The 26499-nt window shown below is 40.2% G+C and overlaps 1 protein-coding gene across 3 annotated transcripts in view; it reads left to right on the top strand.

Moving 5' to 3' along the window:
• ALG9 (ALG9 alpha-1,2-mannosyltransferase) overlaps window positions 1–26499 on the top strand; it is a 97159-nt gene that overhangs the window by 3734 nt on the left and 66926 nt on the right. For all 3 annotated transcript variants that reach the window (XM_047071529.1, XM_047071531.1, XM_047071530.1), the window contains exons 4-9: window positions 5804–5874; window positions 10632–10720; window positions 12989–13124; window positions 16918–17005; window positions 17186–17291; window positions 24427–24549. In XM_047071529.1, coding sequence (XP_046927485.1) covers window positions 5804–5874; window positions 10632–10720; window positions 12989–13124; window positions 16918–17005; window positions 17186–17291; window positions 24427–24549 — 613 coding nt within the window. The remainder of the gene's footprint in view (window positions 1–5803; window positions 5875–10631; window positions 10721–12988; window positions 13125–16917; window positions 17006–17185; window positions 17292–24426; window positions 24550–26499) is intronic.

Genomic DNA, 26499 nt, shown 5'->3' with positions numbered 1-26499 from the left:
TGTTTTGGATATTAACTAGTGGACCAACTTTTTATCTGGTAGGTACTTTGTTAAGAGCTGTGGGTGTAACAGTGACCAAATCCTTGCCCCCATGGAATTTATAGTTCAGTGGGGGAAGATGAAATTGAACAAGTGATTTTAAATGCAGTGGGTTGAGGTATGTGGGTGGCTCAGTTGGTTAAGTGTCTGACTTTTGATTTTGGTTCAGGTCATGATCTTACAGTTGTGGGGTTGAGCCTGGAGTTGGGCTCTGTGCTGGGTGTGGAGCCTGCTTAAGATGCCCTCTATCCCTCTCCCTCTAACCCTTACCTGCTTGCATTCTCTCTTGAAAAGAAAGGAAGGAAGGAAGGAGGGTGGGAGGAGAGGGGGAAGGGAGGATGGGGTGAGGGGATGGGGTATGGGGGGAGGGGGGAGTGAGGATGGAAAAGAAAGAAAGAAATGCAGTGGGTCTTACGGCAGAGAAGTACGAGGTACCATGGGACAGCATCTTAGGGGAGACTAAACAGAGTGATGAAGGATAATAAGTAGGAGTTAATGGAGACCTAACCTGATGACTTTTTACGAATTTGCTATGATGTGTCTTGGCATGGATTTCTTTGGGTTTGTCCTATTCGGGAATTACTAACCTTCTTAAATATTTAGGCTTACATCTTTTTGTTAAATTTGGGAAGATTTTGGCTATTATTTTACAGAGTACTTCAGCCCTGCCCTGTTTGTTTTCTCTTAAGATTCCAGTGATATCAATGTTAGATGTTTAATTGTAGTACCCTAGGTCTCTGAGGCCCTATTAATTTCTTTCTAGTCCGTTTTCTGTGTTGATTGAGCAATTTCTCATCATCCAGTTCATTAATTCTTTCTTCTCTGCTCTCCATTCTGCTGTTGAGCCTATCTTTTGAGATTTTATTTTGGTTATTGTATTTTTTTCAGTTCTAAAATTTACATTTGGTTTTTCTTTATATGTTCTGTTGCTTTACTGAGAATTTCTATTTTTTTCATTTGTTTCCAGTGTGTTCTTAATTGCTCACTGAAGCATTTTTACATTGGCTCCTTTAAGAGTTTGTCAGGTAATTCTGACCTTTATCTAATTGGTATCTATTGATTGACAATTTTCAGTTTGCCATCTTCCAACTAATTTTCAGTTGAAGCCTTGGCCATTTGGGGTATTACATTCTGAGACTGAATCTTCTTCCTGGGCCTGAAGTGCTTCCTCTGCCTTTTTGAGTTTTATTTAAGCCTTCTTTTTGGTCTGGCTGCTTTTGTTACCCTCTAGCAGGAGAAGGGAGAGAGTTCTCCACCTTTGTTATTGCCAGATGGGGGTAGAAGTTGAGGTTCCCCACTAGACCTTCGCTCAAGTGGCCAGGAAAGGGATACTTGACTGCTGCTAGGTGGGGTGAGGAGGTGGAAGTCCAGGCTTACCCAAGTGGTCACCACTGACACTGTGTCCAGAGAGGGAGCTCATTACCACCAGCGAGAATCAAAGTCCTGGCTTCCTACTGGATATTTGATGGCATGGGTGGGAGTTGGGCTACATTCCCACCCCCCCACCCCCCCCGCTGGGGGTGTTTTGCTGGAGTAGAGTGGTTATTGTCTAAAGGCTTTCTGTCTTGTTGGGCTACCCCTCTCTTGGCGTCTTGGCTAGATCAGCCAGGCTTTGGTTGGTGTTAGTTTGTGCTCATTGGCATTTCTAGCTGCCACCTTCTTTAGCTCTAAGTCTGGAATGTATAAGGCAAAAAGAAAACTTAGGGAACTTCCCACTGTGTTTTTCCTCTGGTCCTAAAGTCCCTAGGCAGTCTGCCATCTTCTCTCTACCTTGAGTCTTCTTAGGTTTACTTTACCTGTCATGTGCAGAGTTTTTGGTTTTATATAGGAGGAGGAATAGGGAAAAGTACAACTAATACACCTTGTATGAAGCAGAAGTCCCTGATTAGAGAACTAGACGTTCAGTAGGAATCAGCTAGGTAAAGGGAAAATGGGGATGAGGGAGGAAAGCCATGAGGCAGGGAAGAGGGCCAGCATGGCCTTATATAAATAGGCTTGATGCTTGGAAGAGAGTGAGTGGTGGAGTGAGTTGCATGATATGGAAAGGTAGGAGGAGGCCAGATTTATACAACACCTGGTAGGCTCTAATAAGGAATTAGGCTTTCTCCCCATGCCCACTGCCTCCCCAGGGCATTCTGAACCCATCCAGAGGCTTTAGAGGAGAGACAAGATGGCATTTGCGTTTTAGACTCATCAGAAAGATAGCACCTATAGAAAGGGATAAAACTGTCCTTTGCTTCCCTAGCTATTAATTCATTTTTTTTTTTTTTAACTTAGCAGAACAGACGTATACAGGACGAGGTCTTTGTAGAGAAATAACAATATGCAGTGCTTAAGGCTTTTATTTCCACTTGGCTATCCACTGTCCCTTGCAATTTGACATGTTCAACCGAATCCATCACTCTTTCTTTTATGTCAATGACACGAGTGGGAAGCAGAACAGGAATGAAGATTTCCCTTCTTGTTCTTTCTTCTAATCTCCTCCCTGTTAGGTTTTGCTAATGGAAGCCACTTGGCACCGGGGAATTAGCTTATAGAGTTCCAGCTCCAGCATCCTGATGCACAGTAGAGAGGGTGGATTGTTGCTGAAAGACCATCTGGTAATAATTGGCACCCCTTAGTGTTGGTTACCTTTCCAACTTCTTGCCACTCTAAACAAGAATACCTTTGTTTTGTCTTGTCGAACTCTGCTCAGGAGTGGGATCCCATACATACATCCATAGGCTACTTAATTTCATGGGATACTGCCAGATTGCCCCCCAGAATGGCTATCCAGCTTCACACTTGCACAACTCTGTTCCACATTTCAGCCACCTCACACCTCCTGAGCACTTGATATTTCTGACTTGATAATTTTTGCCCTTCTCATGGATGTGAGCTGTTTCTCATTTTAATTGCATTTCTCCAATTAGACGTGAAGTGCAGTATTTAATAGTCATTTGTTTTTCCTTTTCTGTGAATTACCTATTCATATCCTTTGCCTGTTTTTCAATTGGGTTTTCTGGTTTTCTTGTCTGATTTGTAGAAGTTTTCAATAGTAACCAAGTACAGGTTTTAGATACTGGAAATCTTTTTGGCTGTCCCCTCTGTGTTAACTGTGCTGTGGACCTTTGTTGAACAGAAATCTTTAATTGATTCAGTCAACCCAATTAGTTATTCACTTAAGGTTGGTGGGTTTTGGGTCTTTGCAAAAGAAATTGCTCTTCACCACAGTTCACAAAGATATTCTTACATATTTGCTTAGCTTTATAGTTTCACCTGTCACACATAAGGCTTTAATCCATTTGGATACTTTTTTAAAGATACTTAAAAAAATAATCTCTACACCCATTGTGGGGCTTGAATTTGCAACCCCAAGATCAAGAGTAACATGCTCCACGATACTAAGCCAGGCAGGCACCTCATTTTGAACATGATTTTTTATAAATGGTAGAAAGATCCAGCTTTATTATTTGTGATAGAGTGAACTGGATTTTTCCGTACCATCTGTGAAGTAATCCATCCTTTCTCTGATTTGTGATAGCATAGCTATCATACACTTTATTCCCACATGTATGGGTCTTTGCTTTGGCTTCCTTATTTTAGGTCATTGGTCAAATTGTCAGTGCCATATTTTTATTATTACGGTTTTGTTGTGTGTGTTAAATATCTGGTTGATAAATTTCTCACTTTGTCCATTTGAAAATTTGTATTTTAAAAATCATTTCAGTATTTGTTTGCCCCTCCCCCAAATTCTGCATTTTGATTAGAGTTGCACTGAATTATATATTAATAGGAAAATCAATGTGTATAGGTTTGTCATTTCATTCTTAAGATGATGTATTTACCCATTTGGTTAGGTTTTCTGGGTCTTCTAGTAAAATTTTTAAATGTCCCCATTTCAGTCTTAGCCAGTCTTGGGTAGGTTAAGGCTTACATTCTTAATACTTTATATTGCTGTTGTGAAAGGAATCTTATTATTTTTTTTTTAGTTGGTCATTGTTGATACAGAGGAATACAATTGACTTTTGTTTTTTGATCTTAATCTAAATCTTGCTGAATTTCCTTATTAGTGTCACTCATGTATCAGGTGATCTCTTGGATTGTCTTTCATCTGTGTGTGTAGAGTTTAGTTTCTTTTATTCCATATCTAATACCTCATTTCTTGTCATTTTGCAGCAAGCAGGACTTCTAGTTATATGTTTGATGTTGTTGTGGGGGCACTGTTATCATACTTGTAAATAAAACTCTTATATTAACTCAGGCTAATTTTTAACTTTGTAAATGTGTTTTGTACTCTCCCTAATTAGACGAGGGGTCCTTAGGCGTGTGGACACTTGGTACTAAAATTATCTGAATTCCTAGGAGCATCTAAAATAGTAGTCAGTGTTTACTAGGTTTTCAGAGTGTTTTTATTGAGGTAATGAAACTGGTATTTATTGGATCACTTTATTGAACTCTGGAATTTTTTGGTTATAGTCATGAAAACGGCAAGTATTTTTAAGTTATATAATACAGTTAAATTAATTACAACCTCTATTTCAGTAGTACTTAGATTCTGAGGTATTCAAGGCTTTTAAACATACCAGTGTGGGGCGCCTAGGTGGCTCAGTCGGTTAAGCATCTGACTTCATCTCAGGTCATGATCTTGTGGTTGGTGGGTTTGAGCCCTGCATAGGGCTCTGTGCTGACAGCTGAGAGCCCGGAGCCTGCTTCAGAGTCTGTCTCTGCCCCTCCCCTGCTCATGTTCTCGCTCTCTCTCTCAAAAATAAATAAACATTAAAAAAAAATTAAAACAACATACCAGTGTGCTATAATATGAAAGGTATTCAATAGAACCCTATTATGTTTATTTTTTAAATCAATGTTTTTAATTATAAAATTAATGAAATCACATTATAGGTATTTGGAAGGTAAGAGGGAGAATGTGCACTTAACTCCTACCAGCTTGATTTTGCCACCTTTACCATTTTATTTATTTATTTATTTATTTATTTATTTATCATTTATTTATTTTCTAATATGCTTTATTTTTAGTTCAATTTAGGACACCGCACAATTGAGTGGAAGGTCCAGAGATTTCCCATATACACCCTGCCCCCACACATGTATAGCCTTCCCCGTATCCACATCCCCCATTAGAGTAATACACTTGTTACAATCCATGAACCTGTATTAACACATCATTGTCATCCAGAGTCCATCCTTTATGCCACCTTTACCATTTTATCCATTTCTTTTCAGCCTTTTCATATGCTTCTGATTTCCAAAGCTGTGATTGTGATGTGTAAATAATAATGTACATTTTTACCTGGTATTTTGTAATTACCGGTAATTATCAATATATAACGATTTAGGAAATGTTTGTTGAATGTAGGAGTTTTATATCCTATGAATTCATTGACTGTTTCTGTAACCATAAATTTTATGTGTAATAGTACATGAAATGTATGTAGCAGAATTGACTGATTACCCTGTAATCAGATATTGTGTAGTTTTTTTTTAAATGTTCTTTTTCCCCCCTTAAATTAATAGTGCTGCAGTGACCATTTGCATGAGCAGACCTAACCACCCCCCTCCATATTTTCAGTTACTTCTGTGGGCTGGACTCCTAGAAATAGATACAGTGGATCTAGGGGTATGAAAATGTTTATGATTCTTGATAATACTGCCTTTCAGGAAGATTATACCAGTTCATAGTGTTACTAATAACAAATGAGAGTGGTTTTATCTTGAGTTTTCTTGTTTATATGACTTGTGTTTTCTTCTTCTTGGTTTCTTTCAGATTCTTGTCTTTTACTTTTTACGATGTCTCCTGGCTTTTGTGAGCTGTATCTGTGAACTTTACTTTTACAAGTGAGTATAAAAGCTTTGCTTCTGAAAGTGCTATGAGAAAGGTCAGTACAGCATAGGATTATTTCTGATAGCATAAGCAGTATTTATAATAGAAAATACTTTTCTCCTGGCTCCTAATAATATATTTGAAGTAGGACTTAAAATTTTTTCTCACTTTATTGATCTACAATTGAAATAGAACATTGTGTAAATTTAAGGTGTACAGATGATTGATAAACGTATCTGTAATGAAATATGACAGTAAGGTTAACACACACCTTACTTGACATGAGTACAACTTTATGTGTGGTGAGAACATTTAAGACTTGGTCTTCTAGCACCTTTCAAGTATATAATAATGTATTGTTAGCTATAGTCACCATGCTGTATATTAGATCTTCCAGAACTTATAGTTGGAAGTTTATACCTTTTGATGAATATCTCCTAATCCTCCCTGTCCCTGACTCCCTGCTTCCCCAGCCCCTGGCAGCCACCATTTTACTTTGTTTCTGCAAGTTTGGCTTTTTTAGATTCCACGTGTGAGTTATTACACTATATGTCTTTTAGTATCTGACTTTTCACTTAGAGTAATGCCCTGAAGGTCCATCCACCTGTTGCAAATGGCAGGATTTCCTTTTTAAATGATAATATCCCATTGTATATCTTTTTTAAGAGTTTTATTTTTTAAAAATATTTCCTTGAGAGAGCCAGAGTGGGGGCTGGGGAGGGGCGGGGGGGGGGGGAAGAAAGAGAGAGAGAAGGAGAGAGAGAAGGAAGGAAGGAGGGAGGGAGGGAGGGAGAGAGAGGGAATCTGAAGCAGGCTCTGCACTGTCATCACAAAGCCCATGTGGGGCTCGAACTCATGAACTGTTAGATCATGACCTGAGCTGAAGTCAGGCACTCAGCTGAGCCACCCAGGTGCCCTATTCCATTGTTATATATGCCACATTTTCTTTATTCATTCATAGATGGACATTGAGGTTGATTCCATGTCTTGGCTGTTGTGAATAGTACTGCAGTAAACATGGGAGTACAGATATCCCTCCATATCTTCATATAAAGTGAAATTATGTTTAAACACCTCTAACTGGTGTTTTATTTGGTAGAATTTAGTAGAGCCTTATTTTTGGTCTCAAGATAAATATGATTTACCTCTTCGCCTTGAGCTTAGATGATGGGAAATTATTCCTGTTGTGGGACTTGCTGCTCTTAAATTTTTTTTTAATGTTTATTTTTGAGAGAGAATGCAAGCGGGGGAGGGACAGGGAGACACAGAATCTGAAGCAGGCTTCAGGCTCTGAGCTGTTAATCCTGAGCCTGACTCAGGGCTTAAACCCACGAATGACAGGATCATGACCTGAGCTGAAGTTGGACGCTTAACCACCTGAGCTACCCAGGTGCCCCAGGGACTCACTGCTCTTATTTGCACTCAGGACGTGGTCTTTGCCCAAGTAACTGTTGGTTGGTTGAATGTTAGTGGAAGTATTAAGCATTTAAGTGTCAGGGCGCCTGGGTGGCTCAGTCGGTTAAGCGTCCGACTTCAGCTCAGGTCATGATCTTATGGTTCTTGGGTTCGAGCCCCGCATCGGGCTCTGTGCTGACAGCTCAGAGCCTGGAGCTTGTTTCAGATTCTGTGTCTCCCTCTCTTTCTGCCCCTCCCCCACTCGTGCTCTCTTTCTGTCTCAAAAATAAATAAACGTTAAAAAAAAAAAAGCATTTAAGTGTCACAGTAATAAAAATAGCCACTTTTTTTTTTTTTTTTTTTTTTTTTTTTACTTGAGACCTAACACATCTTAATAATGCTTTAAGGGGTATTTAGACTTAATCATTATTTAAAAAATCTTCCCGCTGCAAAACAGATAAAAATGTCAGATAAAATTCTCTGGTGTTGAGTTGGGGTGGCACAGGGGAGAAAAAAGAAAGCCAGTGCTGTCTTTGAGGATTGTAACCATACAGTGGTCTACTTATGGGTTTAGGACTGAGTTCAAATCACCTTTGTGGTCCCTCAAACCCTCCACCCACCCCAAGTTGAGAATTTATTTGAAAACTGTTACGGGTTGGTAGTACTCCTAGGCATCTTGCAAAAACAAATGGAAAATTTCTCCAGAGAAATCGATTTTTAATCCAGGTGTCAAAGAACTATGACAAAAAAAGTTCTACTGAACAAGAAGTTATAATAAAAACAAATCACAAAGCACAGAAGAGAAGCAGACTTAAGTGAGAACCAGCAGAAATAACAACAGAAAGCTGACCTGCAAAACTTTATTTATTAGGAATTATTAAAATAAGAATATAAAATAAATGATAATTTTAAAGAAATAAAGAATTGAAAACATGAATAAGAAACAAGAGCCTAAATAATCCATTGAGTGAAAAGGAACTTGGAGAATGGGAGGAAATATTTGAAAACCATGATCTGAAAAGAGGTTCAGTTCCACAATATATAAGAAACTCGTCCAACTCAATAACAAACTGGTTAAAAAAGGACCAAGAACTTGAACAGACTTTTTCTAAAGAAGATGCATGCTTAGCGAACAGGTATATGAAAAGATACAGTGTCACTAATCCTCTGGTAAATGCATATCAAAACCACAATGAGCTATATGACCTCATTCTTGTTAGAATGGCTATTACCAATGAAAAAACAGCTGGTGTTGGCAAGAATGGTTTGGAACTTTTGGATCCTGTAGGTGGGAAAGAAAAATGATATGGCCACTGTGCAAAAAACAGTACGGAGGATCCTCAAAAAACTAAAAGTAGAAGTACCATATGATCCAGCAATCCAACTTCTGGGTATTCATCTAAAAGAACCGAGACAGGATCTTGAAGAGGTATCTGTACTTCCATGTTTATTGTAGCACTATTCACAGTAGCCAAGATGGGAAACAAGTTAAGTGTCCATTGACTGATGCATGGTGGGGGGGAAATGTGGTATATACGTAGAATGGAATACTCAGTATTAGAAGGAAATCCTGTAATAATGTGACAACATGCATGAGCCTTGAGGATAGGCCAAATGAGCTAACCAATTAAAGATGGACAAACACTGGCTAATTTGACTTGTGTGAGGATTCTAAAATAATCAAACTCATGGAATCCAAGAATAGAATTGTGGTTGCCAGGGGTTAGGGAGAGGGGGAAAGGAGGAGTTGCTGATAAATGCATATAAAATTTCAGTTGTGCAAGATGGGTAAGTGCTAGAGTGCTACTGTACAACATTGTGCCTATTAACGATGCTGTAGTTTACACCTAAGAGTCTGTTAAGAGGGTACATCTCCCATGTGTTATTACCACGATAAAATAGAAAAGCTGAAAGGAAAAAGGAGTGAGACTACAAAAATGGCCCAGCAGATTTGAAAAAAGAACCAAACACAACTTGTAGAAGTGAAAGTGAACAATTGATATTTAAAGTTCAGTGGCTAGTTGAAACTGCCAATTAGACATGTTAATGAGTAAGTTAGATCGATTGGAAGAAATGAGTAAGAATGAAGTACAGCACGACAAAAAGGAAATAAAAGGAAAATATGAAGAGATTAAGACACCTACCTCTGTGGTAGATTTGACCGATCCAGTGTTTGTCTAATCAGATTCTAGGAGATGATAGAATGGGGAGAAGGCCGTATTTGGGGAAATAATGGTTAAGAATTTTCCAGAATCTGTGAAACCCAAGATCCTAATTCATAGATTCAGGGAGCCTAACCTATCCTGAGCTGGGTAAATAAAAAGGAATTAGTGAAACTACATAGAACACTAAGGGTAAAGAAGATCTTAAAAGTTGACAGAGAACTAATAGAATATATCTACAAAGGAATATTAGACTGACAGAAGCCTTCTTAAAATCCAGAACATTAAAAAAATAGATACTCAAAGTTCTTGGAGAAAATGGCTTCATCCTAAAATTGTGTACTCAGCTAAATCCTCTTTTAAGACGCACTAAATAAGACTTTTTTTTTAGACCAAAAAAAAAAAAACCCCAAAAAACAAAAAAGAGGGAATTTGCCATTAGCAGATCCTCAGTAAAGACACTTACAAAAGATAGCCTTAGCTGGAAGCCAAGGTAATCCAGAAAGAAGCTCTGAGCTTCTCTAAGGGACCTGAGCAAGAGAATGGTTTACACAGGCATATGTTGGAACAAGTGTTGACCAAATGAAGCAGCAGTGATTGCTCATAATGTTCACAGGGTTAAAGACCTCCACGAAAGAGGTAAAGGAAGTGTGTAATTGCTTCATTTTGAGGAATGTGGACTTAGTGACAAGTGGTGTATCTCCTACTCTTCTCTTCTGATAACTACCCTGTATTGAGTCACTCTGTTCCAGGTGCTCCCCGCACTTTCCCATGTATTGTTCTCACACAAATCTTAGAAAGTAGACCTTAGCATTACCCTCGCTTTACAGATAAGGAATCTGACAGTGTTGTCATTAGACCAGGGTACCTACCACTGTTAGTAAGTGGAGGAGCCCAAATTTGAACCTGTGCCCCTCTGAATGTGAGGCCTATTGTTTTTCCACTACATGATGCTGTTTTCCTATTGATCGTCTACCTACTCTTAGTCCAGAAAGCATGCATTTCTTTTTAGGTAGAGCGCTTCTCTTCTACTTAAAGAATAAGAATGTTTGGGTTTGTTAGGCACACAAAATTGCTGACAAACCTGTCCAGGCAGTTCTGTGTTTGACTTTAAATCTTCAGTGTTCTCTGTGAAGCAGGCATGTTTTTGTCTTTTGATTTGAAATGTCTGTCCCTAAGATTTGCCATGCTGATAGTCATTGCCTTTCTCCTAGGGCTGTGTGCAAGAAGTTTGGGCTGCATGTGAGTCGGATGATGCTGGCCTTCTTGGTTCTTAGCACTGGCATGTTTTGCTCATCATCAGGTAAGTAAACGGTCAGGGGAAGATGTAACAGGTGCACTGATCTTTCACAGCTGAGCTGAAAGGAAGACTTTGTGTAGGTGTAGGTTACATTGTATAGCATATCAGTAGTTTGCAGAGCACCGTTATTTGCATGATCTTCATCATCCTTTATGGCAGTCCTGTGTTAGTATGATAAATATTTTCCCATTGTGCAGATGAGGACTCGGAAACTTAAAAAGGTGAAAAGTTATTTTCACCATACTGCTTTCTATTACATGGTTGTAGATTTTTTGTATTTGTTTTTGTTTTTTATCACTTCCTCACAAGGCTGAAAAACACCAACACCTGTTGCCTTTCCCTGCTGTTAGGGGGAGAAAAATAATTTTGTTTTTCTTGTTTGTGTGTAAAAACCCTGTTCTTGACGGTTCTGCTTTCTGTTTCTTATTTGCAATGTATTCTGTAAAGGCATACGTCTTCCCTGTTGGGCTTTTTTTTTCTTTCTTTTTTTTTTTTTTTTAAAAATTTTTTTTTTTTCAACGTTTTTTATTTATTTTTGGGACAGAGAGAGACAGAGCATGAACGGGGGAGGGGCAGAGAGAGAGGGAGACACAGAATTGGAAACAGGCTCCAGGCTCCGAGCCATCAGCCCAGAGCCTGACGCGGGGCTCGAACTCACGGACCGCGAGATCGTGACCTGGCTGAAGTTGGACGCTCCACCGACTGCGCCACCCAGGCGCCCCTTTTTTTCTTAAGTAAACTTAAAGAGAAATTACAATATTAGACTGGTGGCTTACAAACTGTGCACCATTGAACACTTGTGTTGTCTGAGCTGAGTCACAGTGGCCTATTGCCAAAAGGTAGCCTGTTTCTGATGCTCTGAAAAAAAATTAAGCTACTAGTTATAATTTTGCCAGTTTTAATGTCTGCTTGTGTATACCAGAATCTAGTATATACACTAAATATACACACAAAAATAGCATCCAGCACAAAAGTATGTACTTTGTCGACTGTATCAAACTTTGTGTTCTGCAGGGACCTCAGGATTCCACAACTGAATAATTAAAAAAAAAATTTTTTTTAAATGTTTTTATTACTTTTGAGAGACAGAAACAGAGCACAAGCCAGGGTAGGGCCAGAGAGAGAGGAAGACCCAGAATCGGAAGCAGGCTCTAGGCTCTGAACTGTGAGCACAGAGCGTGACGCGGGGCTCAAACCCACGAACAGTGAATAATTTTGAGTGTCACTGCTCTAAACGAGACTGTGCTGTTCCCTCTGAGCTGGCAGAGGCCTCTCATTCCTCTGCTCCCTTTGTTCTCTACATTGGCAGCTGTAATTGATAGCTTTGGATGGCATCAGTATTACTTAGCATTGATCAGTGAAGTTGTACCTTAGGTTTTTTTAGTTATTTTGCTATTCCTAAAACTGATGGAGTGTGGGAGGTGTTCAGGAGTGGCTTTAGCTTTGTCATCTCAGTTGAGGATATTGAGGCACAGAGAAATTCAAGGCATCCTTTTACATACAGCTTCTAAACCCTTGACTGACTTTGTGAGATCATACTGCCCTTCGTTGTGGTCCTTGCCTCATGCTGATTTTTCTTTCCTAGTGTTACGTGAAGCAGGCCTTGTACAGCCCGGAGAGGCAGATCTGCATTTTTGTGTCACCTTGTTGGAAACACTGATCAAATGTTACTGCAACAGAGACCCTGAAAGTACTCCGTCCTGTGCTGTTTACTGTAGTAAACAGTTACTTTGTTGTAACAAAGTAATGCTAGACAAAAGTAATTAGGGGACATCTAAAGGCCAAATTATCCATGTCAGTGGATGCAGGATGTGATATTTGGCCCTTGAGAAGGCTTCTTAGAATTCCTATGGGGTAAAGTTAGTGCCAGGACAGTCTCAGAAGACTACCAGAAGATAAAATTCTTCAGAAATAGTCAGCAATGGGTCTGAGTTTCTTGAAGCATATTCTCTGCCTGGAAATACAACGGGAAATCTGTAAGTTCTGGATTTGGAGTACAGGCCAGGAGAAGAATGGCATGGTTTATATTGTATAAGTAGGCAGCGTTGTTGGTACCTAAAAAAACAGGAGTGAGAAAATAAGAATACCCTTGAACTTCATTGTTATTTAAGGAGTATCACTTTACTACACATTTCTCCTACAGTGTTCCTCAAAACCTGTTCCTGGTGATTGACCTCCTGCAATGTGGGTAGATTTTTGATAATACCTAATCAGTCTCCTACTTTTGTCCCCCCCACCCCCCTTCTATTCCCCTTTTCTTTACCATTGCAGCGCTCCTTCCTAGCAGCTTCTGTATGTACACCACGCTGGTAGCCATGACTGGCTGGTATTTGGACAAGACTTCCATTGCTGTGCTTGGAGTGGCAGCTGGGGCTATCTTGGGCTGGCCATTCAGTGCTGCCCTTGGGTAAGAAACCAACACAATTCATCTTCTGGTATCATTGGACACACAGTCAATCTGAGCGTTGGCTTATCTCCGTGTTCCTTGGTTATGACCTGAAGTCAAAGGAATGAATCAGACCTCCCAAAATTCTGGGAGTTGGAAGAATCTGTCTCTTGGTGTTTATTGTTAGGATTAAATCTAATACCAATAGTGACTCTTAGGCATCTGCTGTGTGTTAGGTGCCACGAATCCCCTTAGAAACTTTATTCCTAAACATTATAACAGCTTTGCAGGAGAAATCCAAGTAGTAGTGCTTCAGAAGGGAGAAAGTAGACTTCAGGAGGGTGAGAAATTTGCCTTGAAGGTGATGACTGCTTTTGGGTCCAGGCCTCCCTGACCCCATCACTGATGTTTCTTCTACACTACACCACTTGCTGAAGTCGGACTTTACCCACAGGCTCGTGGTGTTAACTCAGCAACTTTTCCCCAAGCAGCTTTGTTGCTCATGTTCCTTGTTTTTGCCACTTTGGCTCCAGTCTGTGCTGCATTTGCTTCTCACCTGCACTGCAGGTAATTTGGAAAAACACTGTAGTTTGATGTTAAGGTTATTGTAGTACAGCTGACCCTTGAACAGCCTGGGTGTTAGGGGCACTGACCCCCTGCACAGCCCAAAATCTGCATGTAACTTTTGACTCCCCAGAAACTTTACAATAGCTTATTGTTGACCAGAAGCCTTACTGATTACTTACTCAATTAACACGTACTTGGTGTGTTATACGTATCCTATACCATATTCTTACAATAAAGTTAAGCTACAGAGAAGAAAGTGTTACTAAGAAAAGAAGATTTATTCACAGTACTGTACTGTATTTATAAGAAACAATTGGCATACATGCGGACCCACGCAGTTTAAACCCATGCTGTTCAAAAGTCAACTGTACCAGTCTATTTCTATTGTAAAAAAAATGCCAGTTTGCTTTAGGTAGAAAGAATTCCTAATTTACTTTGCCCGTAGCCTCATCTTCAAAGGTACTTTTATATACTTTCGTATATATCTTTCTAGAAACTGTCCTCATGTGTAAAGGCACACACATGGACATCCTGGAAATTAAATAGGATTACCTTGTACCTGTACATACTTTTTGTTGTATCTACATTGGTCTTTGTACAGATGGCACAGCATTCCACTTTCTGACCCTGATGTGGCCGTTGCCTTATCGGGAGAGATTTAGTTTTCAGTATTCACCTATGATGTACAATGCTTTAGTGAACGTTTTTGTCCACATGTCTATACATTTATGGAAATTTATTGATACGGTAAATTTCTGGAATGGGGGTTACTAAGAGGATCAATATTCTACGTTTTCTTAATTGTCTTCTATTTTTATTATTTTTTAACTTTTATTTTTGAGAGAGAGTGTGAGCGGCTGAGGGGCAGAGAGAGAGAGGGAAGCATGGAATCTGAAGCAGGATCCAGGCTCTGAGCTGGCAGCACAGAGCCCAATGAGGGGCTCAAACTCCCAAACCTTGAGATCATGACAAGAGCTGAAGTTGGTTGCCCACCCGACTGAGCCACCCAGGCATCCCCTTAATTTGTCTCTTAAAGGCTGCTTTCCCCACCTCCAATCTTTGATTCTGTTTATCCTCAAAATACTGTATTCAGGATTTTGCGTGAGGCCACCTTCTTTTATCTCAACCATCTTGATAATTCAAAACTGAGCTCACTATCTTCCCTCCGTATCTGTTCTTTTATCTATGTTTCTATCCCAGTAAATGATACCATCATCTGCTCAGTGCTCAGTCAGGAACCTGAAAATTACCTGTGACCGTTTTCTTTTTCCCATGTCCTGTTTGTTATATCTCCTGAATATCTTGAATCTACTTTTCTTCACCTCTGCTCCTGAGTTACTATGCAGACTCCTAAATGATCTTCCCATCTCTAGGCTTGATCTCTGTATATCTGCTTTCTATAATCAAACTAGACTTATCTTCCTAAAATGCAAATAGGATTTTATCACGGCCTGTTTTGTTTTAAACTCTATAATAGCTTCCCCGTTGCTCTGTGTCACAGAAGTTGACAGCCTGTGGCCTGTGGGCCCGGTGCAGCTGGTCTTGTTTTGTGCAGCCCAAGAACTAGGAAGTTGTTGTATTATAAAGGGTTGTTAACAACACACCCACACCCACCCACCCACACACACACACAGTACAGACACACACAGAACATGAAACAGAGACCATATGTGGCCTGCAGAGCCTAAAATATATACTGGCAGGTCCTTTCAATAAAAAGCTTGCCAACCTCTGTTCTATGGTGTCCAGATTCTAACGTGACTCAAAAAACCCCAATCCTGCCTCCTTTTTAATTCTCCAGTAAGTAAAAGTATTTTTTTTTTCACTTCCTCCATTCCTTTTACTCTGCCCCATCGACATTGAACTTAATGAGTTCCTCAAATACCTTTAGGTGGCACATATTGATTGGTCTGCCTTTAGGGGAGATCAGTGATTTCAGGATCACAATCAGCAGTCTCTCATCATTTATTGAATACTTTGTGCTACATGCTGCTGATACTGTGATAAAGAAGACAGTTACACTTCCTGCTCTTTTGGAGCTTATATTTTAGTAGGAAAGACCGACCTTGAACAAGTAAATAGAAGTGTGATGACTTACCAAAGGAGAAGTACAGATGCCACGGGAATGTCACTGGTTGGGCAGAAAAAAATGAAAACACAAAAAGTTAATGCAAAACTTAGATAATAGAATGTGGAAGTTCGTATCACAGAAGAGATGCCTTGTGGTAGCACATGACATTGCTAAGTAAATGATAGACATGATAATGCTATGTAACTTCAGAGACAGGAGAAATCGGTTCCGCAGAGGAGTCGAGAGCAGAGCCTGTGGTGAATTTTGGGTAAATTGTGTCGTATCAGATTGGCGTGGGGAGGGAATTTCTTGTGGCGGGAGCATGGGTGAAGATTCTGGCTAGTGTACCAGATCTGGAGGTCCTGGGCATGAAGGTGATTGTTGATGATGTAAGAGTGGAGCTACCCCCTGAGAAAATGATGTAGAGAAAGAAGAGTAGAAGTTTGCTTTTGGGAAATAGACCATGGTAGGGCGCAAAAAGGAAAAGGTGCACTTGGGAAGAGGCCAGAAAAGAGCAGGAGCCAGGAAGCCTAAAGAGGACGAACAGATGCTTTGTGTCAAGTGCCACAGGAAGACCCAGGTAGATGGAGGTAGTGAAGAGATTCGGGGTCTGGCTGAGGGGAGGTGCCTGTCGACCTTATGTCATTCTCCCTGCCTTAAAGCCTGGCCTTCAGGAAGAAGTGGGGAAGGCAGCGTACTTATGCGACTTGCTTGTGGAATTTAAGTGAAAGGGAGAAGAGCAAATGGTATTGGAAGGGGGTGTATCAGAACTGACTTACTAAAGTTTGTAGTGTTAGCAAAATTTTTATAAATCATGGAAGAGATTTGTGTTTATTCATTTGGCAGGGTCGGTGTAGGACCGCAGGGCACAGTTACTTAGAATTAATGTATTTTAAATGTCTGTCACACATGAATAGGTATAATAAGGAGCTCCTTCCAGAAGCTCAGTATTAATGTTCCTTGTGCATCGTGGGGTGTGAAGTACTATCATGGGCTCTCTAAACAGAACACTGTATTTTTGAGAGGACATCCTCTTATATACCAGCGTTCTTCCCTCACTATAACTGCTAGAGACATTTTTTCCCCCTGTGTTCAGCATGAAGTATGTATGAATCAGACTTGTTTGAGTCTATGTTGTAAGTATTTAATTTCCTACTTTGTTTCTCTGTTAAATAGTTTGCCCATTGCCTTTGATTTGCTGGTCATGAAACACAGGTGGAAGAGTTTCTTTCATTGGTCTCTGGTGGCCCTAATACTCTTTCTGGTGAGTTTTATTTTTTTCCCTGTTTTGTTTGAACATTGTAATGAAAGCATGTTCTGATGTAGGAAAGAGAACATTAGAAGTTCATTCTGTTATTTGTTCTGAAGTTTATCCTGTTCCCCCTGGGAGAATGTTTGCAGAACAAACCCCTGCAATTGCTGTTTATTTCCTGCTCTGTTTCAGGTGCCTGTGGTAGTCATTGACAGCTACTACTACGGGAAGCTGGTGGTGGCACCACTGAACATTGTTTTGTACAATGTCTTTACTCCTCATGGACCTGATCTTTATGGTAAGGCCTTAGGCACTCTGGGGAAGGGCAGGAGATGGCTTCATTTGCCTGAACTTTGACATTTCAACGTGGTTTCTTTATTTCATCAAATATTCTTTGGCAAATACAGCATTTCTTTGCTGGTATTCTTTTTAAAAAAGAAATGACATTCGGCTATAGCACAGCGATGATTAAGTAACCAGTAAATGTTTCTTCTTGATTGATGTGATTTCTGTTAGTCCTGTCTGTTGTTCTCGGTGTGTCGTGGTTCTTGATGCTACTTTTTTTTTTTTTTTTTTTTTTTCAACGTTTATTTATTTTTGGGACAGAGAGAGACAGAGCATGAACGGGGGAGGGGCAGAGAGAGAGGGAGACACAGAATCGGAAACAGGCTCCAGGCTCCGAGCCATCAGCCCAGAGCCTGACGCGGGGCTCGAACTCACAGACCGCGAGATCGTGACCTGGCTGAAGTCGGCCGCTTAACCGACTGCGCCACCCAGGCGCCCCTTGATGCTACTTTTTAAAATGAAAAGTTACTTTTTACTCTTTCCATTAGCAAATCAGTATGATAACAAAAATAAGAAAATAAAAACATTCATAATCCTGTCATCTCCAGATAGCTGTTGTTAATACTTTGGAGTCTCTTCCTCCAGATGTCTTATGGACATACACACATTTGGTATTAATTTTTCTTTTTAAAATTTGCATTAAGTATCAGGGATTAGGAGAGAAAGTTTGGAAAATGTATAGAAATAGCAGAGCAAATGGTGGAGTCAGCATGAGAAAAAGGTGGGTAGTTTGGCCAGCTTTAAAGGGCTGATGCCTTTAATCTGGGGAATATATTCTGCATTTTACCTCCATCTCCCTCCCCTTCCCCCCACCCCAGTGCCTTCTTTCAGCCAGCACTGAGCCGGTTTTATTTGGCCCCCGAGGGCGTTTGTGTTGGTGACAGCTATGGAGGATTGTCCTAGAGATCTTCCTGGTCAGATCAGCCAAATCAGTAAACATCTTTTGAGACCATTTTTCATTAAAATAAGTGTAGTTTCTTCTGCCTTAATTTTCTGAAGGTCTTGAAGCATTTTTTAATATGTGATTGTCCTGGGGCTCTGCTGTGAAACAAGTTAATACTACCCCTGTGTCTTACCAGTTTAAGCCATGCCCATCACTTTCCTGTGCCACTTTGTCCACAGGACCAACAGATGTGATGATTTGAAGTAAGCATACAAATAAGATTTAATTGGGCCTGTCAGGATTTGTGGAATATTGTCATTTAGATGGTGGTAGGTAATAGGTCATAATAAACCGTGTTTTGTCTAGTGACTTGAATTTCCACACTGCCTTGTTAGAGAATAATTGTTAAGTGAAGGAATTTTAATGTTTTTAAAAGTTTATTTAGGTAATCTCTGCACCCAACGTGGGGTACAGGATGCACAACCTCGGTATCAAGAGTCACACACTCCTCTGAGCCAGCCAGGCGTTCCCTAAGTGAATGAATTTAAAAAGGCTCCTTTAAGACTTCAAGATCCCCCAAATGTGAGAAAAGCCCCAATTTTAAGCTTTCGCCTCTAGATGTCTCCCTTTAGCTGGAGAGAGTTTGTATGTTTTTAATTCCCCCTTGTTTTAGGTTACTTGTAACATTTTATTTGATTGTGTAAGACCATAGAAGGAAGACTCTCCTTTTAGACCCAGATTGCATGTTAGAAACTGATTTACATGGAATCTTTGGAAGCAAAATACCCATTATGTATAGGTGAATAAATTGTGTTAATTTGAGTTTAATTTTGGGAGACTGTCTTCACTTTTTAAAAATTAATTATTTTTTATTTTTAGAGAGCACCTACATGAGTGGGGGAGAGGGGTGGGCAGAGGGGGAAAAAGAGAATCTTAAGCAGACTCCGTGCTCAGCATGGAGCCCATCTCAGGGTTCAATCCCAGAAACCTGGGATCATAACCTGAGCCAAAATCAAGAGTCAGACACTCCATCAACTGAGCCACCCAGGTGCCCTTGGCTTCACTTTCTAAATAGGTTATTACATAGTGGTATTAAAATAATTTTTTTAATGGTTATTTTAGAGAGCGCACATGCAAGCAAGCAGGAGAGGGGCAGAGAGCAAGGGAGACACAGAATCCGAGCAGGCTTCAAGCTCTGAGCTGTTAGCACAGAGCCCAATGTGGGGCCTGAACCCAAGAACCGTGAGATCGTGACCCTAGCAGAAGTCGGATGCTTAACTGACTGAGCCACCCAGGTGCCCCATCAAAGATTGACTTTTTAATAGATGCTGTACAGTTATCAGAGAGTAAGATAGCTTATGTTTTGTCATGGAAGCTTCAGCTGTTTCACTCTACATACATGTTGGGCCCTATTGGGCATCATTTTGACTATTTTGTTAGACTTGACTGCTCCAAGTGCTTCATTACCTATTGTAGGCATAGGTTTCTTCTCTGAAGGTTATAAATGCATCATGCTGATAGTTTCTACATTCATGTCTTCGTGCTGTTTTTTTTGGATGTAAGAGCAAATAAGCCTATAATACTTAAACAATTAGTTAAATGGACTTGAGTTAAAGAAACATGGACTAAGCTGCCTTTGAGCATTTGTGTCCTCATAACTTGCTGTCCCATACGGCTACAGTCACACGAGTAGATAATTATAGTCAATTGTGTTACGTACTATAGTGGAAAGATGGGGAATCACAGGAGCAAGTCCATCTGGTGGTAGCAGAAGGACTTCTTGAGTCAAGCCTGGAAGGAAGAGTAGATGTTTGGTGAGTAGATGCTAGAGGGGGTATATTTTAGACAAACACAATGTTCAGGGTAGGGACTGCAGAGACAAAAAAAAAAAAAAAAAAAATTGAATATTGTGAATTTTTTTTTTACAGCATTAGCTAATTTTAGATAGAAACTGTACAAACATGAGCAAGATAAATTCAGTTTCTCTGTTGTGATTATAATATAAATATTTACTCCATTGTTCCTGGTTTTCACAGGGACCTTTCTATACTTGCTTGGCCAGAGAGCATCTATGAATGACATATTCCAGACCTGAGCTGGCTCTTTTGAAGCCAGGAGAAAGAAAAAGAGTACTTTTTGACAACTATAAATTATAATTGCTTCTGTTTATCAAATGCCTGTTCTATACGAGAGATTTTATATAACATCACCTTCTCCTCACAAAAACTTTGTGAGAGAGGCATTATTTATGCTTATTCCCAGCTATGGAAACCAAGGTGGAAATTCACATAAAACCAAGGGACTTGCACATAATTAATAGGTGGCAGAAATGGGATAAGAGCCCAGGGCTGTCTGACTCCCAAGCCTGTGTTTTTTCCACTGAAAACCGCCTTAGCAAAACTCTGGAGTTTGGCGTTTGAGACTCTACAAGAGAATAAGCAAAAACAGAGTGTGAGTTGGAGATAGAGGAAGATAAGATTTGATCTAAAGAAGGGGCAGGAAGTTGTGCCTCTGAAGGCCCACACACTGGGCTTGGAGGGTGATCAGGAAGCCTCAGAGAGCTTCGATGGCACAGTGGTATGCACGCTGGCAGGCTCTCTTTCACAGGGGAGCATTGCTCCATGCTTGTTAAAGAAAAAGAATATTTGGACAAGGAAAAAAATACTTGGCATTTAGGAAATTTAGTGTAGACATAAAATTGCAAAGTCATAGGCAAAGCATCTCTTTGGTGTCAAAGATCAAGAGGTGAAATTTAGTGTTGCAAAAAACAAAGTGACTGGTCATGGCACTGATTTTGCTGCTTACCCTTGTAACATTTGGCGTTGGCAGATGTCGGGGTTGATAAGTATTTTTATGTGGAGAGTGAAGACTGGTGCTCTCTGAGGAGTTGAGGCCTGGAGAAGGCGTGGGAGGGCGGGTATGAGAAATGCTCTTCCTTCAAAAACAACAGTGGGCCGGCTCAACGATGCCACTTTGCAGTTTAGGACGTGATCCCTGCCTGTTGATGTGTTCTGTCAACATCTGTCACATCACTGGACAGGAAATTTCAGAAGGCAAAGGCAAATGGCCTTTATTAAAGGCCCAAAGTTTTCCATTTGTGCAGGAGCGGAGGATGAGGCCCCAGTGGAGTCACTCAAGAGCTGACTGGTGTCAAGATCTGTTCTAGGGCTTTCGTTGTTTTGCTGATCATTTTTGTTGGACCTTGGTGTCTCTTCGCTCTGGGTGTTGTAAATTTGACATTTATAAGGATGATTTACTACAATTTAGTTCTTAAGGTTTTATAAAATTATAGGCCTATAAAATAGCTTCCTTTCATTCAATCGGTGGAACAGTAAACATTATCCCTTCTTCTTCTGGCCCCTTTGAAGGTTCCCTTTAGCTCATTTAAATGAAGGGAATTGGTGCATCATTCCCTACAGAGACCCTGCTTCCAGCTTTCACTGCACACTTTGCACCAGTTAAATGCATAGCTTGTCATTCTGACACATTTTTTTTTTTTTTCTGCATAGTTGAGCTTTGATAGTTTCTGAGAAGTGGCATCAAATTACCTCCCTGGAAAGAGAGGAAAGTTTTTACTCTTTTTTCAAGGCAGGTGTCTGATCATGTAGGGGAGGACACTGGGTAAGAGAATTCCCTGTTTTTGTCTCTTTCTGCCCTTGTTTTTAAGACTGTTGTGACTTGAACCTTCCCTGCCTTTGGCTTATCCTCCAGTTTTTGCCTTGTTCTTCCAGGAAGCGATAGTCTATTATGAAATGTTCACAGCCTAGCTCTGAACTTGATCTATGAGTTCCTAACACATAAACATAGTTGACTTTACCAAATTGATGCTTTGGGTTCAGAATTTCAGAGTATAGTACACCTAGGTAAAAAGGTAGTTAGCCCTAGTGGGAGGGTACAGTCAGTTGTGGTAGAGACCAATATTTGCTGGGAATAAAGTGCTTTCCTGAAAAAAAAAAAATAAGTATTTGTAAGGAGCAAAGAAAGGCTTTTTTTTTTGTTTTTCTTTCTATAGATGCTTATTAGGATCTATAAAAGATGATGTAAAAGATGATCTCCTTTTTCCCTAGTCACTCTGGTTTTTCTTCTCAGGCTCAGATTTCCAGAATTTGGTTGGAAAAAAGGAGGGCCAAGGTTGACAGCCCTGCTTCCACACTGGTGGTCAGGAGATTATGCAAAAAACTACCTTTCTGGGAACTGGACTCCTAAGAGACTCAGTTTCAGAAATGTGTTATTACATATTAAAATCCAGAGAAGATGGGTATTTCTTTTTGAAAATCATCACTTTTTTTTCTTTTTTTATTTTTTTTATTAAAAATTTTTTTTTAACGTTTATTCATTTTTTGAGACAGAGAGAGACAGAGCATGAATGGGGGAAGGTCAGAGAGAGAGGGAGACACAGAATCAGAAGCAGGCTCCAGGCTCTGAGCTGTCAGCACAGAGCCTGACATGGGGCTTGAACTCACAGACCACGAGATCATGACCTGAGCCGAAGTTGGACGCCCAACCGACTGAGCCACCCAGGCACCCCGAAAATCATCACTTTTCTATAACCCAAACGGGTATTGGTAAAGCATACAGGCTATGAATGTCTCTATTGAACTTGGCCTGGGACAGGAGCTCTGTTCATGAACATCGCAATCAATGTATTTAGACAGGAAGGAGTGAGCTTTTGCAAAAGGTGACATACAGTTGAAGTGGAGTTTTACTTAGGGTACCCCACCCTCCCTTCCCCTAAATGTTTCTGGCATTACGGGTTTGGTTTCTAATCTTATTTTGCTGTGCAAGCTGCAAAAATGTCAGGTTTTTCTGACTGTTCCTCTGCCTTCTGATTACCCTTTTAAGCAGTGCTGATTGCAGGAAATTGCTGTGGTGCAAGGCGGGTGTCACAACATGCAGTGATTAAAACCCGCATGTGTCATTCACTGCCTGATGGAAGTAATCACACAGAGGGGAAGAGCAGATAAAGAGCCTGCTAAATGTGCATGGGGGGCTGGTCCCGCATTTGGGTTCAAGGATTTTGAGTTAAAGAATCGAAACTGGTGTGGGTAAGGCTTGTGTTTTCATTTTGTTTCGTTCTGAGTCCTCAAAACTTCTAAACAGGATCTGGGGCTCTGAACATTATTTTCCTAAGGAAAACAAATTGTTGCTTTTTACCAAACACAGGGTCCCATGACAGTAGAATAGTGGTTAAACATATCAAGGGCCAAGAGACTGGGATGTAAATGGAATGAACGGGTGAGAATAAAAGGGGAAAGGCCTGAGTAGCTCGGTCCTACAAGATGGCTCCCACTTGGCCCTGCTACAGCCACACTCCAGACATCAGTAACCGGTCCAGATTGTCACTTCCGACCAGCTGTAGATGGGAAGTTCCAGCAACCCCCTCTTTGGGTTCGCTTAATTTGCTAGAGTGGCTCACAGAGCTTAAAGAAACATTTACTTAAGTTTACCAGCTTAGTGGGCAGGATATTATAAAGGATACAGAGGAATAGCCAGGTGGAAGAGATGCATAGGGCAGGGAGTGTGGGATGGAGCTCGGAACTCCCATCCTTCCCAGGTGTACACACTCCTCGTGCTTCTATGTGTTCATCAACCTGAAGTTCTCTGGACCCTGTCCTTCTGGGTTTTTATGGAGGCTTTGTTACACAGGCATGATTGCTGAAATCATTGGCCGTGGGTGTGACTGAACTCTTGCCAGCCCCTCTTCCCTCCCTGGAGGTCAGCAGGGTGGGACTGAAAATTTTAACCGTCCCATCAGGGCAGTTAGGTCACACAGTTGGTTCTGGCCAACCATCCCCATCCTTTGCCCCCCACCTGAGGGCTTTCCCCAAATCTCCTAATTAACAGAAGACCCAGAAGACACCCTTATTGCTCTCACCACTTAGGAAATTCCAAAGGTTTTAGGAGCTCTGTGCCAGGAACAGAGATGAAGACCAAATATAAATTACTTATTATAAATCACATTATCACCACTAAGCTATTTAAATTATTTGCTTGTTCTGGAAAAGTAACAAATCCCATTCTCTTCCCCACATCTGCTCTTGTGCTTCCCCTGTGTGACTGAGCCCTAGTAACTGAGTTCCCATTGTGGACTCCTTCACTTGAGGCATCGGACCATCAACACTGCTTGAACAAAGAACATTCTGAATCCAGCATTGTAAAAGATATGGAAGGCATCCACTAATTATTTTTTATTTGTTTCCCCCAGGTACAGAACCCTGGTATTTCTATTTAATTAACGGATTTCTTAATTTTAACGTAGCCTTTGCTTTGGCTCTTCTGGTCCTACCACTGACTTCTTTGATGGAGTACCTACTGCAGAGGTTTCATGGTGAGTGGAGTAAGGGATGGAAGGTTTCTGGGGAGGAAAGAGCAAGTAACAATGTATACCAAGAAGTGAAAATGAATCTACTTATTCTCTTCTCCATTTTCTTCCCATGGCAATGGTTGGCTTATCAAATTATCATTCTGTGTTTGTAGATTATTTAAATTTATGTGAAGGTTCAGTTAATAATTGCAAGTTAAGTTGACAAAGGGAGGAATTTTATATCCCTTCGAGTGAGGAAGTCAGGATAGCATACAGAACTGCATGGGGAGGCAAAAACAGTCATAAAATCTCAGGAGATGAAAGTATTTGAGTCTTGGGTTTTTTAAAGAAATGTGTAGTAATATGGATAACTGTTGAAGATAATAAGTCATAGAGGTAAATACTCCTTGGGAAATTACTTTAACCAAAAATTTGAAAACTAAACCATACAGGGATTTCCCTCAAATTTGATACTGAAGTGAGAGAAGCTTTGGACTTCCTGAGAAACATTATGCTTCTCTTTGTTCCGTTTTGCTTCTGTGTTTGCCTTATTGTGGAAGGTTTGGTTTGTCATTTATTTTGCTTGCTCTGATTCCGTAGTGCACAGCCAGTGTTTTCTCAAGTTGTCACAGATTTGGATATCTGGTGCCCATGTTTCGTTTATGGAAGACAGATTTGAGCAGAAATTCATATGAGCTTTGGAAAGAGATTTAATTTCAGACATTTCAGTCTGATTTGGATGCCATATGATCTCTCCATCCCGCCCCCCATTCTGCTTTTCTGCTATTAATGGTTTGTAGAGTTCACTGTGTTACACTATTTGAATACGAAAGCAGCCTCCAGTCACTTGTTTTGTTTTAGCATAACCATAATGCCATTATCCTAATAAAATCGGCAATTCCTTAATATCTAATACCCAGTTGATACTCAGGTTTCCTACACTGTCTGAAAAACAGCTTTTTATAGTTGTTTAAAAGAGGTTCTAAAAAAGGGTCATATACTGACTTTGATATTAAGTTTGTTCAGCTTTTTACGAGGCTCCCCCCTCTTGTTTTTCCTCCTGAAGATTTCTAAAGAAATCAGGTCACCCATCTTGCATAATGTCCCACATTTGGATCCAGCTGTCTGTCACCTGGGGTGTTAACTTAGTCCTGCATTCCTTGCATGTCCTAAGGATCACTTTATCTCTCTTTTTTTTTTTTTTTGAAAAGTAACTTTTTTTTCTTTACTGTAAAGATAATTTATGCTTGTAGAGAATTTGGACATGCTTGTGATGTAAGTATAAAAACAGCATATTAAGCTGTTCTCTACAGTACGAATCCAATTTTGTTTTAAAAATGTGTAATTTGCACACATGTCCACCTAGTAAAAAAAAAAAAATGAGTGCTGTTTTTTCTTTATACTTTCTGTGTATTTTATAATAGAAAAATGTTCTTTTAAAGAGAAAAAACCCAGAAAAACATAAAGCAGGAAAGTTACCTATTTTCTCATCATGTGATACAACTGTGGTTATGATTTTGTAATTTTACAGAGGACGTTCAAACAGGTTAGGCCATATTTTATTTAAGTTTTTTAAATGTTTGTGTAGTTTTCAGAGTGAGTGAGATGGAGCATGAGTGGAGGAGGGGCAGAGACAGAGGGAGACAGAATCCAAAGCAAGTTCCAGCCTCTGAGCTGTCGGCACAGAGCCCATTGTGGGACTCGAATTCAGGACCTGTGAGATCATGATCTGGGCCGAAGTCAGATGCTTAACTGACAGAGCCACCCAGGTGCCCCAGTAGGCCATATTTTTACAAATATATTTGCTAGCCTTGAAGATACAGAAACGGATTTCATTTTTTTGTAATCAAGAAAACTCCAACCTAAAATACTTCTTGGAAAGATGTAAATCATAGATTATCACCTAAAATCTTAAGGTAAGATCTTAGAGTAGAAAGTTTAAAGGATAAGCCTGGTGTTGCATTTGAAGAATTT

The sequence above is a fragment of the Lynx rufus genome, unplaced genomic scaffold (genome assembly GCF_022079265.1).
Source record: "Lynx rufus isolate CCGP_SWC_20201006 ecotype Redwood Valley unplaced genomic scaffold, mLynRuf1.p SCAF_9, whole genome shotgun sequence".
Taxonomy (NCBI): domain Eukaryota; kingdom Metazoa; phylum Chordata; class Mammalia; order Carnivora; family Felidae; genus Lynx; species Lynx rufus.
The sequence above is the reverse complement of the archived record's forward strand: the minus strand, read 5'-3'. Positions and strand labels throughout refer to the sequence as shown.